Here is a 12,833-nt window from a genome sequence, read left to right on the forward strand (position 1 = left end):
GGATGCTGGGAAGGGTCTCTTCATCAGGGACTATAGTGACAGGACAAGGGGTGATGGCTTCAAACTTAAACAGGGGAAGTTTAGATTGGATATAAGGAGGAAATTCTTTCCTGTTAGGGTGGTGAGGCACTGGAATGGGTTGCCCAGGGAGGTTGTGAGTGCTCCATCCCTGGCAGTGTTCAAGGCCAGGTTGGCCAAAGCCTTGGGTGAGATGGTTTAGTGTGAGGCATCCCTGTCCATGGCAGGGGGGTTGGAACTAGATGATCTTAAGGTCCTTTCCAACCCTGACTATTCTATGATTCTAATAGCGTTAGACCTGTTGTCCTGGCCTGGTTCCTACCTGGGGATTCGTATTTTGTCTGCCTAAGATGGCTTTAGCAGTTTTGGTTGGATATGATGTGCTTCATTGCGTCAGAGTGAAAGCTGTTGAATGATATCACCATCCTAGGAACCTTCCCTGTGGAAAGATTTTGTAGAACTGCATTAAAGCTGGTCCTTGTCCTTGTAGTTTTCTATTAAATTCTTCAGTGTGAAGTTTTATAAGGGCATTAAAAATTTAGATAATTTAGAAATAAATCTCTGAGATATTACTGTCTTTTCCATAGCCTTTTAGCTTCTTCCCTAATAAATTATCATGCTTTTCCATAACTCACTATGTGATATAAATGTAGCTGTGAAGTAGAAGGAACTGGCTTCAAAATAGCTTCGATATGAACTGCAAAAATCATCCACTTAATTCTTGTTGTGTGACTGCTTGAGCATATGAATCTCACACAGAAGATGGCCAGAAAATGATTTTCTGTACGTGGCTGGCTGCTGAATTTCTATTGAAAGGTTACTTTTACCATTGCTTGGCACTGTTTAATGGTGTGCTATGATGCTTAGAGCGAATGGGTTTTAAAAATGTGTGAAAATCTTAAACTTACCATATTTTCCCAAGAAAGGACCATTACAAATTAAAACAAATAACCGACATTTCAGCAACAGAGGGGATTTCATAGGTGTGCAGGCAATAGCGAGGGGAGACCTGGGCCTGGGACCCCCAGCCCTTACATCTGGTGCTAATTTTGTGCAGTTTATGCAAAATGTGAGTTTTCTGAGAGCTTACTTTCAAGTTCTAATCCTTTTAAAATGAGGCTGATTTTTCTGAGGGAAGGATTCTAGACATGAAAATGTTTTGCATTTGTATGGGTTTATAAAACCCACGTATATGTTACTAAATTATAGGTGGGCATAGTTCTAAATGTGATTGAGATCTACAGGTCTAATGATTTTATGAAATAGCATGATTTAGGAAATAGCAGCAGCTGAAAGAGAGTACAAGCCTTTTTATTGTCATTTTCCCAATCCATGTCTCTAGGGCAGCTTGTTGGCAGCCAGGAGATGGAGAGGCCCCGTCATACTCTGTCAGTGAAGACTGCCTATATCTGAACGTCTTTGTTCCTGCCACCACTGTAAGTAGGAGATGAGTTAATTCTTTTCAAAGTGCTTTTAGTTGGCATAAATGATTCTTTTTCCCATGTTGTTCACAAAGCCCTACAAGGTTAAATTAGGCTCTCTGTTGTTTTTACTGGTGCAAGAGTATTCCCTTATAGGCTTTCAGTGAGCAGTGCTTGGGTAACTAAAAGTGTGACAAATTAAAAAGCTAGAAGACAGAGAAGGAGACAAAACACAAGAAGAAGGTGGCAGCAAAGGAGAGGAAGTTAAGGACAGAAATGCCAATGTCCCTGAAATAAGACCCTTTGTCCAGGAGATGATAACACAATACAACACATCACATCAACACTTACCACTGGTCAAGCAGCAGCAGATGGGTTTTTCACCCTCATCCTCACTGTTCCCATTGGCATCTGTTGGAGCTCTGTTGAGGAAGGAGCATAGCAAGCAATGCTAGATCCGTGCCCAGCCCGCAAAGCATAAAACCAGATGTTTTAAAGATGACTGGGCCAATGGTACAATCTGAGAAACTGTTATTTGAAAGCTCTTGCATTTCTCATAAACAGATATAAAATAAAGCTCCAAGTTTAAGCCAAGCTTAGATGACTGGCCAAACCCCTGGGGGACTGCGGATAAAGATGCCGAATAATATGTGAATCCTATTGAAGAGTGGGCCCAGAGCACAGGAGCAGTTTTTCTTTCCAGAGTACTGGCAATATTCCGAAGGTGATGGTCATTATAATAGAAATTTATGGGCCTGTCATACTGCGTGTCTGGAAAGAGCTGCTCTAGCTATCTGAGAGCAGCATATAGAGTCCCTTGCAGGCCCTTTTTAATCATCAGAAAGACCAGCAGTCCGTTTTCTCCCTATAGCATCAGGCTGTCATTTTGCCTTGAGTGAAGTCACTGCTTATTGAAAACATCAGGTCACTGTCCCAGGCAGGTTGCCATCTCCGCTTAAGTGCTGCTTTCAAGATAGCTTATTTGAAAGCATTGTGTTTTCTACCATCTGATAGATTAAATAGGCTTGTCTTTTCTCTTTAGTGGTACTGTGAACTGAATCCCTCCTGGGTTTTGTAGAGGTGTAAGGTAGAATTAGATCTGATCGAGTCAATCAGTTTCACATGCGCCAAGTCTGGCCCAAGACAGAAACAAAACTTCTGGTTTTGCAGAAGTAGCTGGGAGCAGAAGGAAACATTTTCCTGTTTCTTTTTGTGGTGAGCTCTATTTTTTTACTCACATACAGAGAGCTATAGTTATATATTTTCAGCCCACGGAAAGTTAAATAAGCCAGTAAATACTGAATATAAAATCTCTTGGAGAGCAGCGAATGCAAGGGTTGTTCAGGAGAATTTTGAGGCTGGACAAGAGCACAGTGCAGGGACTGCTGCCGGTCACCAGAGGACTGTTTAAGTGTCAAGCAGTGAAGAAGGTGAATGACATCACCTCATTTTGCTTCCATAGCTACGTGTACCACATAACCCTCCAAGTAAAACTGGCACTTCTGAGAGACTTTTTTCCACCTATAACCGTCACCACCTGTCACACTGGCAAAGCAAAGCTGTACCTCAGCTTGATTTACAAAAGGTTCAAATACAAGATCAAGAGCTGCAGCTCTCCCCTAAATAAGAACAGAAACTGTACCCCCTTTCCTCTTCTCCCATCCCCTCCATGTGTTGTTCCCATCTTTATCACATCATCCCTGTTGGACTCAATTCTTTAAAGAGCAATATTGTAGAGTAGTTAAAGCACTGGAGGTTGCCTGGCTGGGTAGTGTTTAAATCTAGCCCTGCCAAATAGCTCATTAAGGGCTTTACGGTTAGATGGAGAAGATGGTTCTGCATATGATGAAATCTTTCAGGCTTTCAGCTGACTTACAGCTTCCTGGTGGATGCTGAACTTTCTCCATTAGGGTGTTGCACATGGGACCTAAGCCCCTACAAGCATGAGACCAAGTTAGAGCTGCCAGGCTCCCCAGAAGACATCCCCCAATAGCTAAGCCAGAAAGCCATCTGCCCATGGTCCAACTGGAAGTCTTTGCACAGATTTTATACCTCCAAGTGTGACTGCCTGACTTATGTTGAGAAGCATGGAGTAAAACCATACACTGGCCAGTAGACACATGGTATCCACGGCCTGTCCACCAGGAATGTGCTGGTCCCACTCTGGCCAGCTACTGTGTGTGCTCCACCAGCATTGACACTGGTGGTGCTGCATCTGAGCTTGATACCAAGTGGTGGTGGATGAAGAGACTGGCTCTAGCAGGCTTTGTTTAAGGTCTTGTGTTTCTTCCTCAAGGATTTAATTGCAGTGGTTGATTGAATTTGGTTGAGAGCAAGGCTTTGGGAAGTTCACTTATATCCAAAATAAATGATTCAGCAGCTAATGTATAGTAAAAGATTATTTGGCTACCAAATATACAGAGAAAGATAGATAGGGAACATGAAATATTTCATATTGTGAGACATAGTTCAACCAAAGCATGAAAAACTAAAGCATTATACTATGCTGTTAAAAGGACTAACAAGAAACGTGAAGGTAATTATGTTAAACCAGCTTCATCTAAAATGTCCAAATCCATGAGCTCTGAGATTGAAATCCTTTGGGGTTAAACCCCAAATTATTCTTTCATTATATTTTACCTTTCATAGGGGAGGGATCTGACATAGCTCAATGCAGACTAGAAATGGGAACAATACATCCAGACACTTGGCATGAGGCACAACCCCAGTACCAAATCTTCCCCTAAAGTGCTCCATATCTGTTCCAGCAGGCTTTGTTTTGTTGGTTTTAACTTTTATCTCCTGCTTTTGCCTTTCTTAAGCTTTTTATCATTACAGCATTGGGTAGCATTGGGTGAAGGCACTCGGTACAATGTAATACACAACTTAGAGGGCAGCTGGAGGTCATGGTGCTAAGCAGGCTGTGGACACATCAGAAATGCCTGATGCCTGGTTTGAACCTCAGGCTTAACTATGCTGAGCTGAGAGAACGGAGCAGGCTCAACATCACGTTTAGTGCCATTTTAGCTGACATGGCTCAATGAAGTTCTATTTTAGAACAATTTTCCGTGTGAAAACAGATCCTTTCAGTTTTTTCTTTACCCCTACCTCTCTCTGTGCTACATGCAGTGCAGAAATAGGAACCAGGGACCGCTGTGAATTAGGCAATTTCTGTTCGGGAGCAGAGGTTCCTGAGAGTGAGCAGCACGTTTCAGTGCTTGCAGTTTCTTGGGTTTTCTTGGTAACACTGTCATGTTTACAAGAAGCCTCTGAAGTGATTCTCCAGACAGATAAGTGAGGAGTGCACACAATCATCACAAATTAATGGCAGATGAGAGGAGTTTGCCTCCTATCCTGTAGTTTTGAAGCCATCGCTTCCCTGCTGCTCCTCCCATACAGCCAGAGACATCATTTGCCAGAGCAGATGGGACTGCTGTGTTTAGCTGAGCCTCATCCAGAAAATAACAGCAGCAGAGCCCAATGCCCTGTAGCTGCAGGGATAAAAACAAGCCTCAGACGTACTTTGATGCTGCTGCAGGGGCCACCAGCTCTTTGCAAAACATCACCAGCTGCCAGCGCAGAGAGGGAGACTGGTATTTCTTCAGTGTCATCTCAACTGGGCTGTAATCTGCTGATAAATGCTGAGGTCTCTTGGTGCACTTCTGCTTTTGTGCTGCTCATGCAGCAGCAGCCTGGCTGCAGCCCTGGCATGCAGAGAAGGTCTTCACAGATGTGCTGCTGATTTGGGAAAAAGCCTCTGTATCTGTGCGAAATCACGTGGCTCTGTAAGAAGTTCTAACATGGGCAGCAGCCTGTTGTATCTCCTTCCCATCCCAGGAGTCCTGCTGGGCTGTTCTGGGGCCCTCTGTGCTTCCTGAGATGTGACTCTCTCCCATGCACGGAAAAAGTCCGCTCTGCAGGACACCTCTCTATATATCTAATAGGGGAAAACCTCCATTGAAGGAGCAATGAGGAGTTCTTGTCAAGTGAGATTTTGGAGACTAGGCAATATCTAATTCTGAAGACTTGAGAGCAGGAAGCAGCCCCGCAGAGCTGTTGAGTTAGTCCTGCTAAAGATAAAGCAACCCAACAGGCCTTTTTCTTCTCCTGTTTCTCACTTGTTTGAACTTTTCCCATGCATTTGTGTAAAGCAGACATGTTGCAGCAAGGATGAGCCCACCATGTGCTCAATGGCCAAGTCAGCAGGACGAGTCTGCATAGAACTAACCTGGTAGAGTTGCTGGCTGATGGAACACAGTGATGCCATTAAATCTTCTTTATACTGGACATATTGTCCTCTTGGATGGTATATAGGTCATTGAGGACAATTTACCCCTAGCATTTCAGACAGATGGACAGATATTCCCTCATTATGGTCACTGTTAAAGAGCTATGAATGGCTTCAATAACGTTCATGGGGAAGATGCTTCTGTTCTCATCACCAACCTACAAAAGCAGTTGGCTACAGGGATATTAATCCAGTTGTTGTCATGGCAGGTCAAAAACTTGTCAGTGTTGCTGTTTTTCCACAATGGAGGGAGTTACAGTGCTGAGGCTGGAAAGACTACCATAGATGGATCATACCTAGCTGCCATCAGTAACATCATTGTTGTGATGGCAAACTACCGGATTGGTGTTTTTGGCTTCCTTAGTACTGGTAAGTGATGAATTTCTAGAACAAGCACAACTATGGGCTAAATTGCATTCTGTAACACTTCTGTTTCTATTTTTTTTCTTAAAGTTCAGTTATTTTTAAACTTGAAAAACCTGTATTTTTCACTGATTGTTTTGGGGGGATACCACTGGGACTTGAAGAGAATGGGGAGAGGCTATGGAGGCAAAGGGACAAAACCAAAACCCAAGCATTTATATCAAAGCACTGGCTAGACTTGTGTTTGCAGATGCAGCTGTGGATATTGGGTTTTGCAGACACACATGAAGACATGTTAGGCATCAGAATTCCTGCTAATTGCAGTGCTTGTTATTGTGGCTATGGTTTTCAATGTCTTCAACTTTCAATTGTTCCATCCATGAAATTTGCATGTTCTGAGTTTGCATCCCTTACCCATACTCTAGTATTTGTCCTTTTTTGCTTTCATATTGCCTCCTAGTACAAATTGCCATTAAAAACTACTCAAATACTCATTATATACAGGATTTTGTCTTCTGCGAAGAGGCACGTATACGTGAAAATGCACATTCACTCTCCCTAAACCTCTGCGGTAGTGTTGTCTGGTCTTTGGGATTCGTTTTTTCATTTTGCCTTTTACTAGATTTGCCTGCTTCAGCAAGTAAGGAACACTTTTCTCCAGCGCCTTTCAATTCTGCCCAGCCCAGGAGAGCTTAGAGAACCATGGAAAGAAAATGCAATGATTGCAAGTGGAGCTCTTGTTCCATCATGCTGGTAGCAATCCTTGACCTCTCTAGTGTACCTTTTAAAACCTATATAATCTTTAGGAAGTTGTATTTGCCAAACCAGGCTCAGTACTTTGCCTCATGGTTCTTTTAAGTATTCACTGCTAGTGATGCTGCCTGGATTTTGTCTAGTGTGGGGTATATAGCTGCAGCTACAGGTTATTGCTTCTCTTCTGTGTTTTACTGTTCAAAGCTCACTCCCAGCAAAGCCTGTTTTTCATTCAGTAACCAGATTGCTGGCACTACAGATTCCTTACTCATTTAGATAAGAAGTTGGTAATTGGTGTATCTGGGGAAAGAATCACTGTTTTCATCAGTGTAAACTAGATGCTTATGAAAGTGATACTGTGGCTTCATTTTGGCTAGAGCCGAATCCGGTGTGGAGCTGTGTGAGGTTCCATTATGCAGCACTACCCACATGTTACCCACTAACCTCCTTCAGCCCTACAAAACTCACCTAGGTTCCTTCCAAAGTGGAAACTGCTAGATGGGCTGAATATTATATACCAATATTTATATGATAGTCCATGATTTTGAGATTTTTCATAGGGACCTGTATGTATGTCTGGAAACATCAACGCATGAGCTGCATGGACTGAGTTTAGAGAAGAGGTGGTTCATTATTTGTGAGGAGCATGCAGGGGCCCTTTTCTCTGTACTGTGAAATTGCAGATGGGGAAAAGTGTGGTCTTTCCTGTGCATTTGAGGAGGTCCTGTTGCTCAGGAGCAGGAGCAAGAAGGAAAAGCTCTTTGCAAGAGCCATTGGAGCAAGCTAAGCGCCACATTCATGTGGTGCCCTAAAAATTCCTAAGTTCCATGTTAGCCCTAAAAATTCCTTCAGTGCCATGCTACCCTATGTCCTTTTTAGTCCATGTGGAGACGATGAGTGTGGTATGTTTGTACAAGGCCCCTGTCAGCATGGATTTTCAGTCATGCCCATTCTGGTGAGCAGTACTCCCACTGCAAGATCTATTCCTGGTTGACCTTTGACTCCTGTGCATGACCAGTAGCCACTGGGGATTTTCAGTGAAGGTCAAATACTGTAAGGGTTTTTCTTAAGACTCAAACCAAATCCTTAATGGTATGCCAGGCTGGTTTCCATTCTTACTGAAAGACTTGGACGAATCCTGGTCCCTTGGAAGTTTTGCCACCAGCTTCACAGGAGACAGGAGTTCACCCTTAGGACTGTGGGGACATTAGCAGCAGGGACTGTTGGAGGGCCCTGAAGTTACAAACAAAAGTTATGATCTTGTGAGCAGTATCAGTTTCATGGTCCAACTAAGCAAAGTGCTGAATCCTCTCATGTTGCCTTGTTCTAAATTACAAAATGAGAAATGAAAGAGTTAAATGGAGATTTTAGGGAATGAAGGGAAGTCAAAACAACAGATTTTTTTTTTTTTTGTTCTGGTTTGGTTTTTTTTTGGGGGGGGTGGGTTGTTTGGGGTATTTTTTCAGTTCTGCAGTTGTTTTGGTGTCTCACTGACAGGGCTTTTGCAAGCAAAGAGCTTGCATTGTTCTAAGTATAAAGGATATGAATTTTATTTGTTATCACCTATTAATGTGGCAAAAAGTGATGAACATTCTTGCCAGTGCCTTCACCTCCCACTTTGCACCCAAAAAAGTTAAGGTAAATTGTAAGTAATATGGGTGGCAGGAGTATGGATAAGACAGTCACGGTTTTAAGCCTGATTCTTTAAGAGGCTATGAAGTGATATAAACAAGGATTATTTTCATGCTTAAATTTATCAGTATTGTTCTTCTCCAGTTTAGTAGTAACAGAAATGCATGCGTATGTCCTTGTTTGCTTCTTTCTGAACACTGGTTTCTTTTCATTCTCCTGTGGTCCTCATGAATGTGTTCTTTTCCTGCAAAAAGGCAGTGGGAAATATTCCTCACAGACATGTTCCTTTTGGTTTAACTACTGTGAATGTCCATGCATGCATTTGTTCCCTAGTGTGGTACATTTCACAGCATGATTGTGGTTTTTGCCAGGGCAGAAGGAACTGGCTGTATTTCTCTCCTTGGTCATGTTTTTAGTATGCCAGTAGCAAGGCATGTTGTGTTGCTAAAACATTTACATGGATTTGCATACAATAATTTCTTCACTAAAAGGGTTGTCAAGCACTGGAACAGGCTGCCCAGGGAAGTGGTGCAGTCACCATCCCTGGAGGTATTAAAAAGACATATAAATGTGACATTTAGGGACATGGTTTAGTGGTGGGCTTGGCAGTGCTGGGATAACAGTTGGACTCAATGATCTACAATTCAATGATTCTATGATTTCACTTCCTCTGGGGAGGCCTCATGAGGCACACAGCGAGCCCTTGAAATGGTATTTCCTTTTTAACACCATAGAATGGTTTTATTTCTGGATTGAGAACCCTGGGAAATGCTCATGGTGTGCAGAACAAACTAAAACAACCCTAAAAACTAAAGCAGGGAAAGTTCTTCCTCCATTGCTTCCCTGGTGTGGCTTGGCCTGAGCATCTTAAACTGTGGCTATAGGTGGAAGGTTGTAGTTTCTGGGGTCATTTAGTTCTTGGCTGTCCCACTGCGAAGGCACTTATAGAGGTGGCTATTGTGATGTGTGTATCTGTAAGAGCTGCAAGGCTGGCAATAATCTGGTCTCCTCTGTATTCTATTCTGCTGCTTAAATTGGTGTCTGTGATCTCTCGGTAATTCATTATGGTAGGCATATGGATATCTGCTACAGGATATATACTTCCAATTTCTCTTTGCCTGTGGCAGGGCTACCTGTTCACAAAGTGGCATCTTTTTATTCCACTATCTGTTCATTTTGATGCACTACTTTCTGAGCCTCTCACATTAAAATTGTACTATTTGGTCTTGGCAATGGAAGAAACAAATAGTTTCAGCTGTGTTTCTGTTCCTGGCTTTTCTGTCTTTTTTTTCTTACTTCCAAGTTTTAAATGTGGAGAATTTAAAATCATTAAAAGTGAATGCCTCATTGTGGATTAAAAGGCAGCAGACAGTGAACAATCATTTTCTATTCCTTTCTTACAGACTGTGCAGGATTTACTTATTCCTGCTTTTGTAGTTAAAAAAAAATGAGTTTGTCTAGGGGTTTGTATCATTAGATGCTTTCACCATTGCTTTCCTATTGTTCAAATCAGGTTACCACTGGTTGGTATTGAAAAGAAAGTAGTCTTTCAGTGGTAATACCTAAGCATAAGGAGTACATGATTCATTATTTTTCTGCTATTTTCTTAGGAACAAAACTATGAATATAAGTAAAATCTCTTATCAGTTAGACATGGGTCAGTCCCAAAGGATATATGTGGAGACAATATAAATAACAAAAGTATATCTGTACGTGTTTCAAGAAATGCAAGATGATGTTACATAAAAGATTGGTCAGACAGGGTAAGTGTAAAAGGGATATAGGAAGCAAACAGATACAATTAGGTGTACTCAAGAGAAACAGCTGATGATCCTTATGGGTCCCTTCCAACTTGGCAAACACACTGATTTTTTTTGTTTGCTTTTAATTTCTTGTAAGATCAAGCTACTTATGTAGAAAAAGACTCTCATGGCCTGAATTTATGGATACTTGAACCTGGATTCAAGTCTCCCGCCATGAGCTGTCCAATTGAAGCTTAGAAGTTGGAGTGTTATTTTTACGTCACCAGGACAGACAATTGAGCACTTCCAGGGGTGCCTGGTGGAGTGGTAAAAACTGAAATGAAGTCAATCTGTAAAGTCATGACCTTGGTGGAGGCCACTTCAGATGCTGAAACTCTGGTATCAGTTTTGTCAAGGTTCAGCTGCGAGAGCTGCTAAAAAAGTAATGTTCAATCAAACCTTCAAATATTTATAGTTTGGTTTCTTTTCAGATCTATTTCATTATTTCCTACAATAGATTCTCCTGATGCGAGCGGAAATGCCGGCCTTTTGGATCAGTTAGCGGCTTTGAAGTGGGTGCAGCAGAACATTGCGAGCTTTGGAGGAGACCCAAGCAGGGTTTCTTTAGGAGCTGACCGTGGTGGAGCTGATGTTACCAGCATCCACCTGCTCACAGACACAGCTGATATGGACCTCTTCAGAAGGGTGGTGTTGATGGTAAGTCCCATTCCTGCCACTTCATAATCATTGTGAAAGGATGTTGCATATATGAGGATGTGGCGGTGTGTGTGGGTGCTGGTTTTATTTCATCCATACTTTGGCAGCGTTAATAGGGCTGTTATTGCTATAGTTATTTTTCATCTCACCTGTGACCGCTGTCTCCAGGAGCTGGGTGCTTCACAAGGATGTACAAGAGATGCACTTTGCTGATTGATTTAGTCATACTAAGAATCTGGTTTTCGTCACTGTGGTTTTTTTGTGTATTATATAAATAGTCTTGTTTCATAACTTACAGGTACAACAGGTTAGTTTCCATTCCATAAATACAATTGTTGATCAGTAGTTTTTAGACTGATAAGCCCAACATTCGCATGTTGAAAATATCCAATCTTTTTATCTGATCTCACAACAGCTTTCATTTAAAAGAAAAAGCAAGTTTCAGGCAGAGAGTAAAAATCTGTTTAGCCACAGGCTTGTTTGCTCTCAGCTCAGGCTATTTTCACAGTCATCCCAAGTGATCTGTATATTTACAGCACTTCTAGTGTCAAATCTGGGGACTTGCTGTCAGTATCAATACTACCATTGATCTTTACAGTCTCAGATAATAGTAGTGTGCTATATGAAATAAGGCTTAATCTTCAGTGGAGGTTTATGTATGCAGCAGAAATAGCATGTGGACAAAATGATCCCTCTGCTAGCAGTGTTGACTCGAAATCAAAAAATCTTGACTCAAAAATGATGACATCTCTATTCAATAACTTTTCTTCAGTGTGCCCTTGCTCCAGGAAATACAACTTTTTGCATCCCCATGTCTCAATAAGGTTATTTTAATTGCATCACTCTAGCAGGGAAGGCAAGGGAAGTTGATGAAAATTGCTGTTCAATAGTTGTTCTGTGTCATTCTTGGATAGTTCCTTACACAGTTCCTATAGTTTTACTCTGCTCTTGGCATAGCAGTTAATTTGCTAGAAACCCATAGTTCTTTTCTGTCAGAGTACGGTTGCATCCTACCCTTTCTCTGAAGCCACATACACTTTTCTGACATTGGTCAGGATGGGACCCAGTGAAAGCCGTAGCAGGATACAGTGCAATTTACCAGTTGAGCAACTTATGAAGGGAAATGTAAGGACCTCTGTTTTTATCGTTACTTCTGGAGTGTAGTTACACATTATGTCTTGTCTTTTGTAAAATAAAATTTGAACTCCTTCTTTTTCCTACACCGGGACATCAAATAATGGAAAACAGTGCATAGAGCAGGCAGGTGCATCAATTCTTCCCACTAGTGTTTCTAACAACTATTTTCTTCCTCGAACTGTGCATACCGCTCTCTTGGCAAAAACAGTATCTCCACTTATTTCAAAGTAGTGTTAAGTATTTATCCTGACAGGGTCACAGTGGATTTAGTTTTCTTGTGAAATACAATGATAAAATCAAAAGCAAGCCGTAGCAGCAGTGGCTTGATTTTTTAATTCATTTTTTGGTAATGGTATTACGCAGAATGCAACTGTTGGTTTACTCAGATTTCTCACCTAGACCTCGTGTCCAGGGCTGCATCTTGGTTTTGTTCCAAGATGCCAAAATCATTGCGTACTTCTAATTTTACTGTGAAAAAGGATGTGCACACAGACTAAGAATCATGAAAGTGAGAATATGTACCAGATACAGCTTTCCAGAGGGGAAAATCCCATGAAGCAATACAGCTTTTCTGCAAAAGTTAGTTTTGTGCTCTTAGTCTTTGTCATGCATAACAAAATAACACTGATTCTGAGCATGTAGAAAGGTGTGATGTATGAAGCTTTCTCTACAAGATGTGCACCTGAAATAGCAAAGTGGTTTCGAGTTTCCTGTGTCTTCCTATGAGAGATTTTGTTTGGAACAGATCTGAAAAAAGATGGT

The 12,833-nt window shown here is 41.7% G+C and overlaps 1 protein-coding gene across 1 annotated transcript in view; it reads left to right on the forward strand.

Annotated features, from left to right (window-relative positions):
* TG (thyroglobulin) overlaps positions 1–12,833 on the forward strand; it is a 153,076-nt gene that overhangs the window by 79,030 nt on the left and 61,213 nt on the right. Inside the window, exons 39-41 of the mRNA XM_065668978.1 lie at positions 1,361–1,454; positions 5,937–6,096; positions 10,735–10,934. Of these exons, the coding sequence (XP_065525050.1) occupies positions 1,361–1,454; positions 5,937–6,096; positions 10,735–10,934 (454 nt within the window). The remainder of the gene's footprint in view (positions 1–1,360; positions 1,455–5,936; positions 6,097–10,734; positions 10,935–12,833) is intronic.

This window comes from Lathamus discolor, chromosome 2, assembly GCF_037157495.1.
Source record: "Lathamus discolor isolate bLatDis1 chromosome 2, bLatDis1.hap1, whole genome shotgun sequence".
NCBI lineage: Eukaryota > Metazoa > Chordata > Aves > Psittaciformes > Psittacidae > Lathamus > Lathamus discolor.